Source organism: Drosophila hydei, unplaced genomic scaffold, assembly GCF_003285905.1.
Source record: "Drosophila hydei strain 15085-1641.00,03,60 unplaced genomic scaffold, DhydRS2 tig00000149-arrow-pilon, whole genome shotgun sequence".
Lineage (NCBI taxonomy): Eukaryota > Metazoa > Arthropoda > Insecta > Diptera > Drosophilidae > Drosophila > Drosophila hydei.
The window spans coordinates 3,121,621-3,141,467 of NW_022045678.1; the positions used below are offsets into that span (position 1 = coordinate 3,121,621).

At 37.2% G+C, this 19,847-nt stretch overlaps 3 protein-coding genes across 5 annotated transcripts; 2 read left to right on the forward strand and 1 right to left on the reverse strand.

Moving 5' to 3' along the window:
• The first annotated feature begins 1,122 nt into the window (after nucleotides 1-1,122).
• On the forward strand, nucleotides 1,123-6,926 carry LOC111603864 (1-acyl-sn-glycerol-3-phosphate acyltransferase alpha). Of its 3 annotated transcripts, none has more exons than XM_023321670.2 (3): nucleotides 1,123-1,492; nucleotides 5,559-5,779; nucleotides 5,845-6,926. In XM_023321670.2, the coding sequence occupies exons 2-3, from the start codon at nucleotides 5,604-5,606 to the stop codon at nucleotides 6,482-6,484; spliced, it is 816 nt and encodes a 271-aa protein (XP_023177438.1). In that variant the 5' UTR covers nucleotides 1,123-1,492; nucleotides 5,559-5,603; the 3' UTR covers nucleotides 6,485-6,926. The 3 variants fall into 3 exon arrangements, with proteins under 3 accessions (XP_023177438.1, XP_023177439.1, XP_023177440.1); XM_023321671.2 differs by lacking the exon at nucleotides 1,123-1,492 and adding an exon at nucleotides 4,501-4,527 and having other exon boundaries at nucleotides 5,845-6,484; XM_023321672.2 differs by lacking the exon at nucleotides 1,123-1,492 and adding an exon at nucleotides 4,566-4,620 and having other exon boundaries at nucleotides 5,845-6,484.
• A 401-nt stretch (nucleotides 6,927-7,327) lies between these two features.
• LOC111603953 (beta-alanine-activating enzyme) lies at nucleotides 7,328-11,148 on the forward strand. The gene is made up of 6 exons (XM_023321788.2): nucleotides 7,328-7,918; nucleotides 7,979-8,317; nucleotides 8,462-8,743; nucleotides 8,817-9,259; nucleotides 9,310-10,649; nucleotides 10,717-11,148. Exons 1-6 carry the CDS (start codon nucleotides 7,539-7,541, stop codon nucleotides 11,125-11,127), a joined length of 3,195 nt encoding a protein of 1,064 aa, XP_023177556.2. The 5' UTR covers nucleotides 7,328-7,538; the 3' UTR covers nucleotides 11,128-11,148.
• A 4,075-nt stretch (nucleotides 11,149-15,223) lies between these two features.
• LOC111603946 (DNA repair protein complementing XP-G cells homolog) lies at nucleotides 15,224-19,665 on the reverse strand. Its single transcript, XM_023321775.2, has 5 exons — nucleotides 19,444-19,665; nucleotides 19,176-19,351; nucleotides 16,903-19,119; nucleotides 16,371-16,812; nucleotides 15,224-16,317 (listed from the first exon to the last, which is right to left on the reverse strand). The coding sequence occupies exons 1-5, from the start codon at nucleotides 19,529-19,531 to the stop codon at nucleotides 15,443-15,445; spliced, it is 3,798 nt and encodes a 1,265-aa protein (XP_023177543.2). The 5' UTR covers nucleotides 19,532-19,665; the 3' UTR covers nucleotides 15,224-15,442.
• Between the last annotated feature and the right edge of the window lie 182 nt (nucleotides 19,666-19,847).

Sequence of the window (19,847 nt, forward strand, 5' to 3'; positions counted from 1 at the left end):
TTTAGCAGCAACCAATGCCCATATTCTGGAAAACAATCTGTCAGCCCTGGTAATACAAATTTGTACATAATATAAATATTTATTTGGTATACTTTTAGTAAAGCTTAAAAAACAAAGAAAATTGAAAGTATAAGCACATTTTAAGATCAATTTCTTAGTTTTCATAAATATATAATATAAATATAAAAAGCTCTTAACAGTGCTAAATGAGTACAAACACTGCTATGTGCAATGAAAAATGCGGACTATTTAGAACATCCGCATGTTAAAGTGCATATGAAAATTTAGAGTTATCGATGACACCTCAAATTATATATCGCCTAATAAAATACGCCCAATGGTAGCATTCCATTTGAATTTCCATTTCATGTAAGAACGGGCGAGCTTTTTTATTTGATATGCTCACATTTTTTTTAAAACAATTATTCAAAATAAATTCAATAGATTTTGTTAACATTCCGATGACATAAATATAAATATTGCAGAGATACGTGCATTAACATTAGAAATCATAATTAAAACTTTATAACTGATTCAACACTTCTTTACTCTTACACACATGTAAATACGTATTATTTGTAATTAAAACGTACTCAGTACGTAACTGTTTTCTAGCTTATATGCATGTAATAATAAATGTATATTAGTGTGAGTAAATGTATGCTAAGCATGCTGTACGCACATTCTCTTAAATTGTTCAATTTCTCTCTATCTCTCTCTTATAAATGCCTTGGGGTTGTCGGTTTCAACGGTAGGACGAGGGCTGGCTTGGCTTCTGTTTGTATGTGTGAGTGCAAAATAGTGTATATCGAGATGGTTGCGTGAGGAAAATATTTTTATTATTCCAACACTTGTTGAATACAATTTTTTTACAACCTTAGCATAATAAAGTTTCAAAAAACAATACAAAAAACAACTAATACAGTTAAAAAATTTGATGTGTAATCAGTTTTGTATGATGGCAGTGCTTATTTCGCAGTCAATACGAGACTTAGGATTGCACGAGTCGCATGCTTGGGCTAAAGCACGAAGGGCACGCACACTCCTCTACTTTCCACAATTGCGCGCGCACACATACATTGAAAAATATTATAGAGCATGCGAAAGCTTATTTAATTCACTAGTCGTTTACTGGCATTTGAATAACACGAGTGTTTGTGGGAAGTTGTATTGGATGGCTACACGATCATAGTTCCAAGTCGGTCATATTAGTAATTGCCTCCTAACTGTGAACCAAGTACCAAGTGGCCGAATTTTAAACTTTCTCAGGGCTTGCCTGACATGTACAATGCTGTTTGAATTTCAGTCTTTGAGCATTGGGTTCAATTACGGTTTGTGTCGATAGGAAACAATTGGAATAGCAACGGCAAATGCCGACATCGGACAGCGACTTGTATGAGTAAAAGCAACAGCAGCCAGCAGCATCAGTAGGTGTAAAAGTAGAGTGGACGAATTTTTTTGTATTTAACTAGCTGGCCAACCCAAAAACAGAGTAAGTGAAAATGTCCAAGCAGTTTATTAGTGAATCCGTCTGTAAAATTGTTTTTCTAGTTAATATTTGTATCCATATTAATGTACACCTACGTGCAATTATATACATAAATATATATGTATATAATATATATATATATATATATATATATATATATATATATATATAATATATGTATGTGTATGTATAAGCATGTGTGAGTGAACGTTTGAAGTATCCTGGTGAAAAATAATTGGTTTACTGCGCACTCATTTTGTCTTATGCTTCTCCAATGCGTGTGTCGTCATGTGCTACATTCCCCTGCACTGTCTCTGCCCAACCCAGCCACCCCCTTATCGTTCAATGTCCTTTGCGGCTGCTACAGATTTGCTTCGTGTGCTGCTGACCTACCTACCCTGTAGCACAATCCGTGGCCTACAGCTCAAATGAACCAAACCATATGAGCGCAACAAATTTGATGTAATGTACAAAATAGTAGTTCATTAAAGTTGTGAACTAGTATATGTACATACATAACATTCATGTGAACAAGTTGCATTCCCTGTAATATACAAAATACTGATTCATTCGAGCTGTGATTCACCGTATGTACGCAGTTATATTTTAAACCTTAGTCTTGTCATTATTTATTCCTTCTGCTCAGATATCAAACAATACTTTAAGCATTCCTTTTTGGCGGCACTAATTATTTATATTGCGTGTCACAATTTTATTTAATTAGATGATAACTTTTTAGAATTATTTATAAATTTCAGCCTTATAGTATGTATGCAAAATAAAAAAAGTTAGAGAAAGAAAATTCGAACGACTATAAGACAGTGATACCCTTTTTGTGTGCTGGGAGTAGGACATATTATCCGTACAATAAGAATAAAATGCTGAATATGAGCAAAGGATTAAGTTAACGTCGTAGTATTATAATTATTACAAATGTTATAAATATCTTAACATAGGAAATCATTGATTGTTTTTTTTTTTTTTTGTTATTTGTACATATGATAAAATCTCCACTAACAAGTTCATTTGAAGGTCACATATCATTTGTTTATTTTTTTAGAAAATTCAAAGTTATTTTGATATTTCTTTCTGATTTAACAGATGATAGGTCTATTATCGTATAATAAACTACAGTAAATCATCCGTAAACCAAACAAAATGGGCTATCTACAATTTGAAATATTGTCGTAAATATGTGAGTCGACTAGGAATGCTCAGAATATAAATATGAAACTTAGTGGAAAGCGAACATGTCACACGATCCGAGACTAATCTAGATATGCAAAACGATTAGCCATTTAAAATTATTCGATTTCATATTGTCCACATTTCAGACAATTCAAGTGAATCAGTCTGATCTGACTACGTCTATATTCTGGCAGATATTTTTGTTGAAGACCAGCTGACGTTCTCGTGCTTCCCAAATCGCAAAACTACTTTGACTTCGAACTTGGAAATTGTTTGTAAATATGTATATGACAAATTGGTGCTGACTGCTTAATAATATGTATTAATGTATTTATGCACATGAATATGTGTATACGTATGTATGTGTGTAAGTACATATGTACATATGTACATATGTATGTATACATTAGATTGAATCACGCCATAATCTTATCATTACGTTGCGTTGAGTGACTGAAATTTGAAGCGACCTCTCATTTATAGCCGAGCGTGTTCTATTTTTCGTGATTCAAGCCCAACTTATTCGACCGGAAGTTTTTTGACACAATTTTAATGGCTAATAATGTGGGCTAGTAGATAACACGAGATTTGCAGTCTAGTGTACCACTAGACTAAACTGTTTTATTTTCTCAAAAGTTCTGTTCAAACGTTTTTATATTCGTGTCGTGTCACTTCGTGCCGTAGGCACGAGTTCTCAACACGCGCTCATCTCTTTAGTTGTTATAGAGATAGAAACACCATGAGCGCATTTACCGTTCCGATTGTTAAAAGTATTGGGACAATAAAATAGACTTTACTCTAAAATAAAGTTCAAGTACCGTTCGCAACATATACAAACATAGCTAAGTTAAAAAAATGATTATTTAGATTATTTTATTATTCATAAATTTATTATAATTGCTGATATTTGAAAATTTACAAAGTAAACTAGACTTGAATTATTTCATTGCGTGAATTTATTGTCAGGTAACTTTGCCTTCAATATATTATCTTTAAGCGAAATAGTCTTATATGAAGAACTCTCATTTCTTAAAATTTAAACAAAGATTTTGGCACCAATTGCAGTCAAATATAAAAATTAATTTTCTGAATTACTGTTTGTATGATTATAACCTTAAATAAGTATATGATCCTGACATACAAATCTTAATCTATAAGGCTACAAAAGAAAATCGAACCCCTGCGAAGTTTACGAGTGCCAAGCCAAGATTGTTTTATTAAAAGCGTTTATCATTTTATTGATTGGGATTAGCTGTACTTCTGACCTATGAAAGCTATGCATGTGATTAGCCGATAATAGCGCACTATAAATATTTACTCATACCAATTAAAATGATAATACATTCAATAAAGGCCTTGGTTCAAACTTCAAATTAAGAATTCTAGTTCACACATTTAAATGCAATTTACAAAGCTTGTGCAAAACCCGATAGAAAGAGAACAATATTACGTAAATGTTGTGTAAGATTTCTGAATGCATTAAGGTTAGTTTGATTTTTAAGTTAAGTTAAGTCGAGAGTATCTCCCTAGTCGAGAATGCTCAACATGTCGGAATCCAATGAAACGTGTGAGCATAATATCAAAGTTCAGCGCCCTGATCCAACCAAAATATTACTTGCCATTAAGTTCGTAATATTTGATAAGCTCTTTGTGATTAAGCGTGAATTTTGCTGTTAGACCCTTTACCTGATATGATATGAGTAGTTAGTTCTGTGTGGTACCGCGGTTGCTTAGGACGTGCCTAGGAGGCAGCTAAGCAATAATTGTGAAGCAGACTCTGCAGTAGCTCCGATTACCAGAAGAGGTTCGTTGCAAGCTGTTGCCAAGAACTCGACGACGCCCATAAAGCGGTACAACAAAAGCTGATATTAAATTATCAACTTTTTATGGACAGTGCATAAGCATATACACATAAATGTTTACATAGACACCTGTGTTGCCAGGTAATTTCTTATCTGGTTGCAGAAGTGTTTCAAATCAATTTAGCTGTCAACGATATCGTTTTGTTTTCTAGCAATTTAATGTATACGCGTTGACATACACTTCTACATAAATTGGATATCGAAGACCAGCAAATCAGGCCAAATGCAACCTTGGTCTAGTTTCATTGTATATAATTTTTTATGGATATTGTCTGTCGCGCACCGACCAGGATTTTGCTTTACAGTCAGCTTATTGAATTTTAAACCAAAAACAATAAATTTTAATTATAAATAAAGACATTTCCAACTTAGTAGAGAATATATATTCATGCCCAACTTGCCTCTCAATTTTAACTACTATGGATTTCCATATGTATATCTCTCAATTACAAACTTATATATATCATAGTCGATCGGATCGAAATACTATATATCAGAGAATATCAGCTTTTATAATGTATACAAGCATGGACATCGGTGTTTAAAGCTAAAACTTGTTAACCTATATATATAATTCAACAATATTCAGAATCTATCTATATGTATAATTAATCAATTCTTCAATGGCTTCAAAATCAATCTAAGCTTTAAAAATTTAAGGTTTATCTTTAATAAGTATGATATAGTCTTGATATAGACTGTGATAGACTGTGAAAATCTACCTTGGAGTTATGAGTTTCAATATTCTTCAGTATGCCTAACAGCAGCACATATACGATTAGTTTTTAATTCTATTACTTAACATTTTCGAATGAAACTCAAAGTGTATTAAATAGCTATTCTTTTGATTAAAATCGATCTTTAATAGATATTTTAATTAAATTTTAAATATTAATACGAATTCAGAACAATTTAGTCGATTATCTTGAATTCGTTAGTTGACTTAGTTTTAGTTTTCATAAATTTGAATTTATAAAACCAATTAAATTATATCCATATATCTTATTAAAATTTTATAGTATTATTGGGGAAAATAAACCTCAACCTCTACACTAACCCGGGACATGGCTTGCACCTGTGAAGTAATTGGATTGGCCTGCATTGTTGCTCTTATCTTGAGTGTTGCAGCCAAAGCACCTTATCAGATGAGGATGTTTATTATAATGTTCGGAGCTGGAGCGATTGTGATGGTTTGCATCCCTTTCATGATCCTCCGCCCGAGGGACTATCGAAATGGGCTGTAAGTAAAGCGCTGTACACCCTTACAACTGTTTGGGCCTAATGTTTCTTTATTTCTCCTGACAGAGTACCTTCTTGGCTGTTTCTCCAGCTGTGCAAGTTCATGGGCATCACCATGGAAGTGCGCGGTGTGGAAAATGTAAGGAGGGAACATGGCAGTGTTGTGCTTATGAACCATCAAAGCGCTTTGGATTTGTGCGTACTGGCTCACCTGTGGCCAGTGATAGGCCGGCCGACTGTTGTGGCCAAAAAGGAGATTCTGTACATGCCCTTTTTTGGCGTCGGCGCCTGGCTCTGGGGCACCTTGTACATTAACAGATCGCGTAAGAGTGATTCAATTAATTCATTGCAAAAAGAGGCGATTGCTATACGCGAACGCAATTGTAAGATATTAGTTTTTCCGGAGGGCACGCGTAACTCCAAGGAAACTCTGCTGCCCTTCAAAAAGGGCTCATTCCACATTGCGCTTCAGAGCAAGTGCACGATACAGCCGGTGGTAACATCGAAATACTCTTTCTTCGATGAAGAAAACAAAACTTTCCGGCCAGGACATGCTGTCATACAAATACTGCCCGAGATATCAACTGAGGGCTATGAAAAGGAAGATATGGACAAACTGATCGAACATTGCCGTTCGACTATGCAGCGTGAATATACAAGGATGATGAAAGAAGGAGTCTCTGTGAGCTCAAAAAAACAGTCGTAAAACAGAAAATATATATTATAATGTTAAACTCAGGTTATGTATACAAATTAACGGTAGTAAGAGAAAGAAACAGCACAACATGCTTTATATTCTGAAAAATCCAAAAAAAAAAAAAACAAGAAAATGTGTAGATATGTATATGTGGCAGAATTCAGTTTATGTATTATAATATGAATAAGTATAACGAATAACATTATTACAAATACTATTTTAGAATATTTTTGAATAATTTTTATTGTTAACGCATTTACATGCATAGTTATTTGCAGACGAACATTTGAAACAGTTTTGATGCTAACGCCAAACGATGAAGAAATATAACTCTCGACAACTTCTTTTAAATGACATTGCCTACATAGGCTTAGAATTATTTCATGCCATGAAAGAACAAGGAACAAATAATTAAATAAATAATGAAAAAACTAATATTTTTGTCCACGTACTTATAAAACCGAGTTTTAAAATTATTATCTGTGTACACGAGTCTATACTAAGACATGGTTTTATGGAGAAAACTTTGTGAAATATATGGTGATTACCTATTAAATTGACTTACTTTTTCTGCATTTAAGATTATTTGTTATGGACTTGGGGTGCATTCGATTCACATCGTTGAATCATGGCTTAACATATTTCATTTATGATTCCTTTCGCACTTAGAATAAATTATTTTATTCATGTGATTTACACGTTACACGTTTGTATTTCAATGGGCGCATTTAGTACCGATAAGCGCAACAGGTTTTCGATAAGCGCATTTGGTATTTTTTTTACTCACTGCGATAAGTGATATCGATTATTCTAAACTGTTAGCAAGCAGCTGTTTATGTTGACCATCGCGAAGTATATAAGTTTAAAATCAACTTAAACTATCTGTACTAAATTTCATATAATCTCGATGTATTATAATAATTAAGGTCAAAAAATTAAAGACCTGGCTGTCTACAAAAAATATGTAATAGCACAATTAAATTAAATTGTTTACTTTTGAGACCTATCGTACTATCTATCTTATTACGGAAAGCACCGGCAAAGGGATCATCGACTGGAGAAAATGGAAACTATTAGAATTAAAACTGAACTTCAAGATGATACCGAACTCAACAGTCAGTCAGAGCTGGATGTGGAGCTCAAACAAGACTTGGAATCAAAGACTACAGTTGAAATCGAGTTCAAGTCGGAAATTGACATTGAACCTACAATTGTGGGAGAGCCAATTAAACTTTATGACATTGTAAAGCTGCGAGAATTTGGTGATGTGCCCTTTGTCATAAAACGAATGGAGCCCCAGGATTTCTCCATTAGCTATCGCAAGGCCGTTAGCAGCGTTGAGACGATTTTGGAGCGACTGCGTCGCAACGGAGTGCCCACTGGCATCGGCATTGCCTTTCGAATCGCAAGTCACACACCTTCGTCATGCATATTAATTCTCGCGTGAGTTGAATTGCGAATCGTGCTTGCCGTTATTTCGTTAATCATCTAATTATATTCTAGCATACTGAATCACAAATGTCATTTCTATTGCAACGACAAGATGATGTTGTCGAAGGCCTTGCACTCGCAGATGTGCCGGGCTGGCATCGATTACTTGATTGTCAATGCACACATGCCGGTGGGTGCTGTCTACTTTGAAAGTCTCGACAGCTTTCTCGTCTACAATGAGGAGTACAAACTCTTCAAGTTGAAACACACCTCCACTGAAGCTGCGCCCGAGGCAAAGGCTCCACTACCACCCAATATGTGCTATACAATTACTACCACTGGGACCACAGGAGAGCCGAAGTTAATTCATGTACCTTACGAATGCATTGCACCAAATATAGTGGGCCTAAGGTGAGCTGAAGAAGAAAAGATTTGAGGGTTTTAATACATAAGAACCTACTGCAAAGCCAAAAAGTAATTTTGGACATAATGCTTAGTCTTTCGTATAGTCTTACCATATCATCTTTATATTTTTATCTCTTTTATAAAACGTAGTCAAAAACTAAATATTTCTATGGCTGACATAATTTACCTGGGGACACCTTGCACATTTGATCCATCAGTTGTGGAGCTGTTCTTGGCAATGCAAAATGGTGCCGCTGTCCTGCTCACTCACTATTCGATTCGTGAGTCGCCCAAGCGCGTTTTGAGTGCCCTCTTTCCAACAAGTGTGACCACGCCCGGCATAACCGTATTACAAATGACGCCCTCGCTCTTTCGACAGTTCGGTGCGAACGCAATACGGGAAAGGATTTTAAGCAGCTCTAGTACACTGAGGTAGGTGCTGTCGCGCTATCCATTTATCAATCCACCTAATCGAAGGTTTCATTAAAGTGCCCTGTAATTTTAGAGTGCTGTTACTTGGCGGGGAACCATTTCCGTCCAGCGCAGAGCTGGCCACCTGGATGGACCCACAGGTGCTATTACAAAAACATATCTGTAACATCTACGGTATTACAGAGGTCTCTTGCTGGAGTTTGATGTACATTTTGCAGTCTCTGCATTCTCGCGTACCATTGGGCACGCCCATTGATGATCAAACTGTGTTGCGCATCCATATTCAGTCGAAAAAAAACATTCCGAACGCAGGCTGTGGTGAACTTTGGCTAGGCAGCGCTACACGTCGTTGCTATATACCAGAGATAGATGATATCGAAAATCAGAAGGACCAAGGCACCTCTGTGTGCTATCGTGCTACGGGGGATATCGTGCGGCGCTTTGAGGACGGCTCGATTGTTTATGAAGAACGCGCCAATGATGTAGTTAAACGAGCCGGTACAAAAATCAGCCTGGGTATGACAAATGGAGTTAATGTTGGGGCTTACTAAACATCTCCTTTACAGGGCTCATCACACGCAAGATAGAGAAATGCTTGCATACCAGCGAATTGGCTACATGTCTATGGCTCGATGAATTGCAGAAACTAATCTGTTGCATTCGAAGCCTTGAGCTTAAGACAAAGATACAGCAAAGGGCCCAAACGTTTGATATATTGTCCAAACTAATTACTGCTGAACAACCAGACAGATTCGTTTACTTGCAACACTTTCCATGTAATGCGCACGGCAAGTTGGACAAGATGCTCCTGCTTAAAGAGTGTACCCTGCTAGCTCAGCCCGCTCAAGATATACTTAAAAGCTTTCTGCACGACAGACTGGAATGCGTGGACGTCCAAACCGAAAGAACTCCAAAAAAACAGCGGCTGGAACGTGGAAGCCCGCAATGCAATCTCAGCGGATATGATCTTAGTTTTCGACATGCCGGCGGAACCTCTTTCCATGCTATTACTCTGTGTCGCGAAATTGGTCTGCAGATGTGCATCGACGACGAACAGCGACATCTTTTTGAAATGCTACTAGACGAAAGCGTTTCTCTGCGCAGCATACTGCAGTTTCTAGATAGCGCCAAGCTGGTGACTCACAACACCAAGCTAAAACCCATCGAGCCACCGTTAAGTTGTGCTGTTAGTGCTACTATGGGCTGCAGCACTAGTACCGGCGGCTTGGTCATTACTCGCTTTGAAAAGCCAGCATTACATTTTCAGTTCCACTGGAAGGTCAATTTCAGCAAGTGCGTCGATTCACCGGTGGCACAGTATGAGAGTCGATATATATGCGTGGGCGCCCACTCGAAACTGTTACGCACTCTCGATGCTCTGACTGGACAAGAGCATTGCACAATAAAATTGCCCGATCGTATTGAGTGCAAGGTTACTTTCCTTAGCGAGCAGTTGGCCATGGTAGGATGTTACGACGGTTGCCTCTATGGATTCAATCCATTGACTGGCGATCTTTTATGGAACATAGATATCGGTGGCATGATTAAGGCGCAGCCCTTCTTATCATCGGATGGAGAACGAATTGTCGTCTGCAGCTATGCAGAAGACTACAATGTCATGTGCCTGTCGACAGAACGACAACAGGTGCTCTGGTGCATGCGCATAGGGGAAAAGGCCATTTTTGCTACCCCACTAGAACTGACCAAGCAACAGGCTGTGATTATTTGTACATTAGATGGTGGATATGCTTGTGTCTCACTCTTGGATGGGTCCGTGAAGTGGATGCAAAAATGCAAAGAGCCCTTTTTCGCTTCTCCCGTCTTGCTTGACTCCAGTGCCGAGATTTTTGTCTGCGCCGAGGTCGCTGGACGGGTACACGCCTGTGATGTAAATAACGGACAAATTGTAAGGCCAAGTTTTGATTAAATATATTTCTTTATTGAATTATATATCACATTTAAATTCTTTTCAGTTGGCTACGCATGCAGCTGATGGCAACATATTCTCTTCGCTGGTAGTAAAGGCACCGCCCACTCAGATGGGTTACACATTTGTGCTTTTTGGATGCATCGACCATCATTTGTATTGCTTGCGCTGCAAGACGAACGCGGCAAAGCATGTCTCGTTTGAGCTTCATTGGAAGGTAGACGTGGGAAGTTCCATTTATGCCACACCCACAATACTGACAATAGAGCCCAGTGAGAATTTAGTATTTTGTTGCGCTACAAATGGACGCGTTGTGCTAGCCAATCTGGGCAATGGACAGATACAATGGTTGGATAAGCTGGCCGGTGAATTGTTTTCAACGCCGTGTTATATTGAGAGCCTTAGGCGCGTTTATGTCGGCTGTCGGGATAACTTTTTGTACTGCATGGGTATTTAGAATAAATAATGAGCTTATTAACAACAAATCTTTTTTGCTGTCCCTTACTTCACGTATTATTTACAGAAAAAACGCTTGTTTTATTTTGGGTTCAACAAAATGTCGCATCTTTAAAATCTGACAAGTTATCCAACTTGTTACCTTCATTTATTATCTCATCATGGGTTTGGAAAAATCTTTTAAGAACCGAGCCGCAATCCGATTGGCTGCGGCACTTGCTGCAGCAACTAGTCACATCCTGTGAGTCTAGAATAATATCTGCAATAGCTGCTTCGTTATCTATTTCTTCTATTGATATAACCGAGGTGCTTGCATTAAGCTCCTGTTCGGCTTCATATTGCGTAGGTGGCACAAGTGATTCTTCAGCAAGACGCTCGATCGCTTGGCGCATGCGATGGGTGACACGGGGTGAGGTATAAAGCGCCGTAATGGGTCTCATTTTCCTTTGGTTCTTCGCTTCCTCAATTTTCTTAAGCTTGCGCTCTGCCTTCCTTTGGGCAGCGAGTGCTAGTTTTTCCTGGCGAACCTCTTCCAGATGAAGCATTAGTGGCGTTTTTTCTTGCTCCGCAAAGTACTTAGTCCACTTCTCTCGCACTTTTTTACAGTACTCGTCATCTAGAACAAAATTATTTTTATAGCTGATTGGAAGAGGTCTATCTTCAGAGTGGCCAAATACGGAACTTGGACTTAAATTAGCAGAAGTTTGCTGTAACCACAAACGTCTCCTTTGTCGAGCAGTTTCATCCTTCATATACTCAAACCTGCTTTCAATAAATTTCAACAAACTGTCGTCAGAGTGACCAATATTATGGTCGGACGACATTAATAGTATATTATAAAATTCCGGATTACGTTCATACTTTTTTATCAGATCTTGACCGGACTGGGTTTGGGGCAATGTATCCGACATAACCATGTTGAGCATTTTTTGAATACTACTATTCTGCCGAGCGTTCATTAGTTTTTTTACATGTAAGTTATAGATCAATTTATGGTAAGCTTCATTCTCTTCTAGCGATTTGTTAGCGATATTATTATAATGAACTAATTTTGTTTTTCGAATATCTATTTTTTTGCGGTTCTCTGCCTCAATAGAAGCATTAATCTGATTTTTAAGCGACAATTGCATTATTTTTGAGTAATACGATGCAAGATCATCTTTTATTTGCATAAGATTACGCTTTCCAGGAAAGTACATCATGTGATTATGTTCAACAACCAGAGCACGCCACACTTTTTTAAACTCGTTGTCGGGACCCTCTGGTTCTTCTTTTTCGTTGATTAGCTCAAATGGCGCAGCTTTGCTAGCAAATAAGTTCTGAATTAACGTATGGGCTACAGATTTCAATGAAGAGACGTCCATGGGTCCTTTCATCAAATGCTTTCTAACCGACGCGATCGACGGTGCCAAGGATTTTATCGGTATTACTTCCGATTTTTCCGGGTCATATATTTGCCGACGAATTGTTTTGTTAAACTGAATCGGATCATAAATGCTGTGATTCGAAGTATTCGTACTTTTCGAAATTGAAAATTTGTTTGATTCTTTTATTTTAGGCAGAGTGCTTTCTATGATAACACCACGAGTATTCTCGTTCGTATTAGTCGCAACTATCTGCTTTGTTTCTGGTTCTGTTTGTTCGTTTGTTTCAATGGGTTTTATTTCATTCGTCTTTGATGGTTTTTTGATAGCTATTAACTTTCGATTTTGTTTTTTTGGCTTTAACAAATGTTTTTTCCTTTTAATCTTAAAGTGCGCAAGAATTTGAATAGCTAATTTCAAACTTTCAATATTTTCGATCAGTATGTTTTGAAATATTTTTTTCGTTTTAATTCTTTTTTCTCTAGGAGGTCGACTACGTTTGTAATTATTGTAGCTGTTTACCAACTGTTTCAGACTGCCAACGTATTTTCGCCCAATATTTGCGTTAGACGAGCCAAATTCCATTTGTGGAGTTTTCGCCTTATATTCCGTCAGATCTTCTGACTCCTGTAATGCTTTTAAGCACTGAGCCAACCAATTTACACAATGCTGTATAGATCGAATTGCCTGATTACTTATCGCATTCCGTGAGCTGAGTTCTGCATCGTACAAAAGATCGAAAATGGATTTGAGAAAAATTATCCTTAGCTTTCGACACTCCCCCGAAAATTTTAATGTACCACTTTTATTATTTTTCGCAATAGCCCAACGTTGATAAAAGGCATTGTCATCAACCATTTCCCTCAAATAATTTTTGTAACGTATACCGAAATTTGTATTTTAAATACTTGACTTTTATTTCAAATTAAACAATTTAATGAGATAATAGAGATATATATTTTATTTAGTTTTTATTTAATAATGTTGTATACAGACAGAACCATTTAATTTCTAGAGTTTATATTACTTACAGGAATCTTTGTTAGTAATATAAGAGCTATAAAAGATGTTTGGTTTAACAAGGTACACTTATAACAAAAATGAATATTTTTATAAGATGAAATGAATGGTTTTTTGGATTCATTTAGATTTATGCTGACAAGTATAGATAGCTTACTTAGTTAATTAAATGATACTAATTTACATACAATAAAATTGTTTTTTAAGGAAAACTCAGAATTCTTCCATTAAAAAACAGATATTAAAAAAAAACTAGAGAAGTTTTAGTGAAGAAGAAAGAAGTTTTTAGGTCATATAACTACAACCAAAAACACAAATCCAAACTAGCGAAATAAACGCTACAGTTAAATCAATTGAAGAGTCTTCTAAGGTTATAAAGATTTTACCAAAGAAGTATCAAAAAATTTCGCACACTCTGCGAAACTTATTTTTAAAATCAAAAGAATTTCCCAACTTTTATATTATGAACTCTTATTCAAAAAGAGCTTAAACAGTCTTTAGTATACGCCTTTTTAAATACAGTTGGCAAATGGCACAACAGCGGTTTTTAAGAAATTAAATGAACAGTGCAGCGGATACTGTTATAAGGTGGTCATCTTTTTTCTGAAATATCAAAGGAAAACAGTTCAATGAACAAGCTTATAAGATGCAGAGCCTAGAAGCGACTATAAAGTCGTTAAGAATCAACTTCACAGAAGAAAAGTGAAAAACGGTTTAAAATGGAACTAGAGAACAAAAATTCAGAAATATTGAGCTTCATTTAGAAAAAATTGAAAATGAAGCCAAAATTAGGGAACTTCAAAACAGCATGTGAAACTGAAAACTTAAATTAAAAGGAAACAAGTGCGATAGAGTCATGAATATGGAAACCCACATTAACATTATGTATTCCAAAATATTCCCATTACAAGTTTGTGTAAATGAAATAAATCTGGAGGAAAAGGAAAGCAATTCAAAAAGAATATTATAACTGAGCAAGAGAAAGATATCTCAAATATACTTCTGTTAGTAATATATTCAGCGCACTTTATGCACCACACACTTAACGCATAAGAACAAATTTCAATTAACATCCTAAGCATTAGCATAGGACGCATAAATAAATCTCATAATCAAATGAGACCCTAATCGTGATCATGATGAACTCGGCATAATTGCATTAATGTATTTGAGTTCGACAATTTTGTCTCAAAGACAAAGAAGTCCATTCTCCGAATTAAAATTTTAGAAATAGTTAATAAGGATCAACAGGAATATCATTCAATTGAACGAACTGACTTTTATCCACTTAACGGTATATTGATGATGATCATCATCAAAACTACCGAAACCAAAAATAGAAGCAACTCTAATTGAGTTGTCAGCAACAAGAATTTAAGCAGCTAAAAGTTAAATTAAATAACTTATGTATTTAAAAAATCATGCGCTCAATGCCTGAATTAAATTGTTATGTTAAGCATTAGTTCTGACATATTCATAAGTGACTACGTAATAAATGCGTATATATAAATGATTATTATTATTTTTTTTTTTGTTAACATGCTTAATGATATTTACTTAATTTATATATATGAAATATGCTTCATGCTGTTGAGGTTTTTACTGGAAGCATCAAAAAAAAAAAAAAAGGAATATATTATCATATATTAACAATCTGAGTATACGATTATATAAAAATGTTATTCTTAAAAGAGAAAAATAGTTAAGGTGCAAAATTAAAGAATTTCGCTCTAAGCATTTCTGATCTTTGATGTGTGCTCGGTTCGACATAACTAGATTAACTCAACTGGTCTTTTGATATTGGAGATGCTTCCAGCTCAATATAACATAAATTATTATAAATTGTAGTGACTACAAGATGTTTGAAATTAATATTTACTATAAATTAGTTGTTATGGCATGCATATTTACATGAAAAGAATACGACACTTTTTATTTGGAAGCCTTGGAGCTTGCCTTCAAAATTGCTGCCGCTTTTGCCTTGTTCTTACGCATCTGCTCCATATCACGTTCTCTTTGCGGTATTACCTCTTTGGTATTTTGTGTATTTACAGATTTCACTGGCTTCACGGATGCATTGAGTGCAGAAGACGTTTCAGCTGCATCTTCCGTTATCGTAGTTCTTGCTTTCCGTCTGACTCGCTTTGGAGGAGTGGGATGATTATCATCTGCTACATCATCTAAATTCTCTACATGCGGTTCAGATGCTTTTGTTTTCTTCGTACGTGCTCGACGTGTTGGTTTATTCAACTTCTCTGGAGTTTCTGCATCGATCTTACCAGACATTTTATCAATTGCAGTCTGAACACGTTTGCTGACCTTGGGTTGCTGCACTCGAAGCGCGCTTTTCGCCGAAAAGTAATTACGTATGGAGCCTTGTATCTTCTTTTCGTTGATTTTCTTCATGACCGGCATGAGAATATCATCTGTTTTCGCCGTAGTCCAACCAAACGATTTACGAGAAAATTCTCGTATAGATTCGACATCAGGGGAACCCCAGCTAAAAGCGTCTCGATTGTCATCCACCTTAGGTGTTAAATATGCCTCCACCACAGACGCACTGGGAAATCCTTCATGCAATTCAATATTCTTAAGTTTCTTGAGCAGCGAAAGGCGTGCTGAGCTGCCAATAGGCAAATTGGAGTTCTTATGCGCCTGCCACCATTCTCGGAACTTTTCTAATGTAGACAACACAGACTGCATGGAAACAGATGCGGCAGAATTGTTTGATGCTGTTGTATTCGGAATAGAAGTTGAAAAGGAGGCGAGAATTTCAAGAGCTGTTACAGCACCAATGCCATGAATGCCTGTGAAAACATATTCATTTACTACGTTTCGGGTGTGGCTTCTTCTCACTCACCTGTGGTATAATCACTGCCCACGAGGCAGGCAAGTTGTATGAGCTTTCCCCGATTGCAATTAAATGTCTGCTCTATCTGCTCAGCGCGAAACTCAAGGACATGCTTGTTTTGGGCAAAGAAATTTTTATAAACGGTCCGCCCGCCAAATAACCAGATATCGCTATCGTCCGTTATTGTACCATTTGTAATCCCAACGGAATTGAGGAAGGCACACTGAGCTTCTGCTTCCATTGGCGCCACGATGTATGGGATCCCAAACAGACGCAACAGGTCCTGGCAATCACTGCTCATGCGCTGACTGATTGACATGCCCATTCGGTCCTGACGATTGCGTTCAGCTTCTAGCTCGCGGCGTTCACCTGCCAAATTGTTAGCCATTGTCTGTAGTTCCTCTGCTGTCTTCTGAGATTTTAAGGCTTCGGCCGCGTCCTTGAGAATTTCCTGTGTAAAATGTTAAGGAAATGTCAATATATAGCAGATTAAAGATACAATTCATTTGACTATTTTCAATATAAGTGTGTATTTATTTACCTCTGGATTAACTGCTGGTGCCTTAAGCTGCTCTGCATTGCCTTCATTTCCAAACAAAGACTTAGATGCTTTGCTGGACTTTTTGTTGGGCGAGACATCATCATCGCTGGGCTCCTCTCCGGCACGTTTACGTCCTGATTTTGGCGTACGCTTAACATAGAACGGCTTAGGTACCATTGGAGATGCAGGCGGTGTAACATTTGTGTCAATTGGCTTGTCGGGCGTACGTTTAATCTTATATGTAGTCTCAAAGAAATCTGTTATAGATGTGGTCTTGGTGGGAGTCTTATTTGGCGATGCGCGACGTATTTCACTTTCATTGTCACAAAGGTCAATAACATCTTTAGATATTTGAGAGCTTTTTACTTTGGCGCTCTCATCATCAGAGGATAATTCTATGACCATGCTATTGCTTATCTTTACAGATTCCAATTTTATGTTTTTAACCTCATCCGTTTGCCTTTTAAGCTCATCAAGTATAGAGCTCAGTGCAACTTTGGGCTTTTCTTTTTTCTCTGTGAGATCCAATGTTATATTTTTAACTTCTTCTGATTGTTTTTTGAGATCGGAAAGTATAGAGGTTAGTAAAAGTTTTTTGGAGTCATCTTCTACCACTGAAACAACGAGTTTATTTTCATCAATTTGCTTTATAGAGTCAATATCACCTCGTTCTTGTGTTTTCTTTCCTTCAGTTTCACTTTCTTTCGACTGATTTATCTTCTCAATTGCTGTGCAGTTATTTTCACTGTCTTTCATTGTATCTCTTTCCTGAATGTTTTCATTAGTGTTTTCGAATTCTTTTGCATTAGTTTCCAGTTGATTGCTATCCTTTAGCTTGTACTCTTCATCAAAAATGTCCGCAAAAAGATCATCGTCTTCATTTAATGCATCTTTAACGTCTACACAGATTTCAAGGCTATTTTTTGTAGACATTGTGCCCTTTACTTCAACAACTTCTTCTAAGTCTGAATCAGTGTCGCTATCAATGGTTTGAATTGGGTCAGAATTATCTGCGCGTTTAACTTGTATTTGTTGGCTCTGTTCAATAGCCAAAGCTATTTGTTTGGCCTCTTCAATTGAATTGTTCGCCATATCTATATTTGTTATATTATCATTGACATTTGTATCATGCAAGAGACGCTCTAAGCTTTGAGTATCATTTAATTGTGTTGTTTCCATGACGTTGCCTACTTCATCTTCATTCATGCCACCATATTCTATCATATATGCTCGTGCTGGTCCCTTGGCAGCATGCCGCAAGTTCTTGCTTTGTTCGCGATTCAAACGCAAGTTCTGATCCGAATCGTACTCATAGTCCTTGTCGTCATAGACTTTATTAGATTCATCCAGAAATAGGGACAATGCCAATTCCAAATCACCCTCACAATTGGGGACCACTTCCTTTTGGTCTAAAACAGTGGATGCTTTTGATGAGGTGCATGGCTTTTCGTCAATTTCTTCTTTGATGGTTTCACATTTGTTACTCATTTTGGACTTTTCCTCTGCAGCCATAGCTTTTTTTTTAAGATCACGAACTAACAAAAATCTGGTGTGCTCATCGGAACTTATTTGACGCGTACTTTCAGCAATAGCTGTAGGCGTGACTATGCCCTCCTCGCTGAAAAACTCGGACAACTCCGCATATGTCAGTGTGTGGCCTCCCATCTCTTGTTGTGCCTCCTCAAGGCTTTCCTGCACAGCACGACGCTTTAACAATCGCTTCATTTGAAAAGAGCAGAAGTCATCGCTTCGTGCTGGTAGCTCATGGAGCCGACCCCAAGAAGATTGCTTGCGCGTCTCCTTGATGTCTGTGAGTATTTCGTGGCGCACATCAGCGGGCAGGTTTTTGAAATGTTGACTACGTACATCAATAGCTTGCAAGCTGGCATCATATGTGCGACGTGCATTTGACTCATCAAAGGAACTATCCGAAGTAGTGGTTGCTCCTTCATAGTCCTCATTATCCAAGTCTTCGTTGGAATCGTTGAGCTGAGCAGCTGATGAAGCTGGCAGCTCTGGCAATTTGAAGAGATCATCTTCATCATTTTTGTTCGACTTTTCTATGGTTGAACGCTTGACGGGTGATTTTAGCAGCAACTCCGCGTTCTTACCCAATGCCTGTTGTACCACCTTCTCCTTGGCCAGAGATTGTAGCAGAAGTGCTTGAATGCGATCGGCCTCGTTGCTGAGCTTGTTGCGTTGTTGATGGCGACGCGCCTGTAAATAAAACAGTTATAATACAGCTGCAACACAACTAGCAATAGCACACTGACAATTGTATCGCGCTTTAATTGCGGCACGCCGCCATCAAATATGAAAACTGGCCGCACGCGGTAATAAAGCAATTTGCATAGCCGATGGAATAGACCCAAAAGGTGCGCATTACTCAATGCAGATCCTTTGCTATCCTGGAAGCCTTTTACAACCTGATGCAACCATATGGAAATATCTACATACAAAACAATGTTATTCCATTAATAAAATGGTTAGCAATCACATTGAATTTCACAAGTTTGCACAATATTATTTTAATATTCTTACCAATGGCCAGCACTTTTCCCTCCAATGTCTCCACGGGCACTGGCTTCCCACAAGGCTCTATTAACTTCCATAAGCCAGTGACACCCATCTTCCATTGGTTACAATAAATGAATGACGACTTACATAGAGTTACCAGCAATACTAACTCCAGAAGTTGTGAGAAATGCCGAATGCTAGAGATGAGCTCGTGTCTAACTTATATAAAGCACACGTGCACATGATGTGCACGTGGAGTAAGCCATGCACAAATCAGTTTTAAACTGTACTGTATAAAAAATTTTAAGCATTCAACTTTTAATGTGGATGCTGTACTAATTTTTTGTCGGAAATCGTTATCACAAATCACATCTTTCCACGTAGCATTTGTTCTTATTGATAGAAGTGTTGTAAAATGTTTTCAAGTA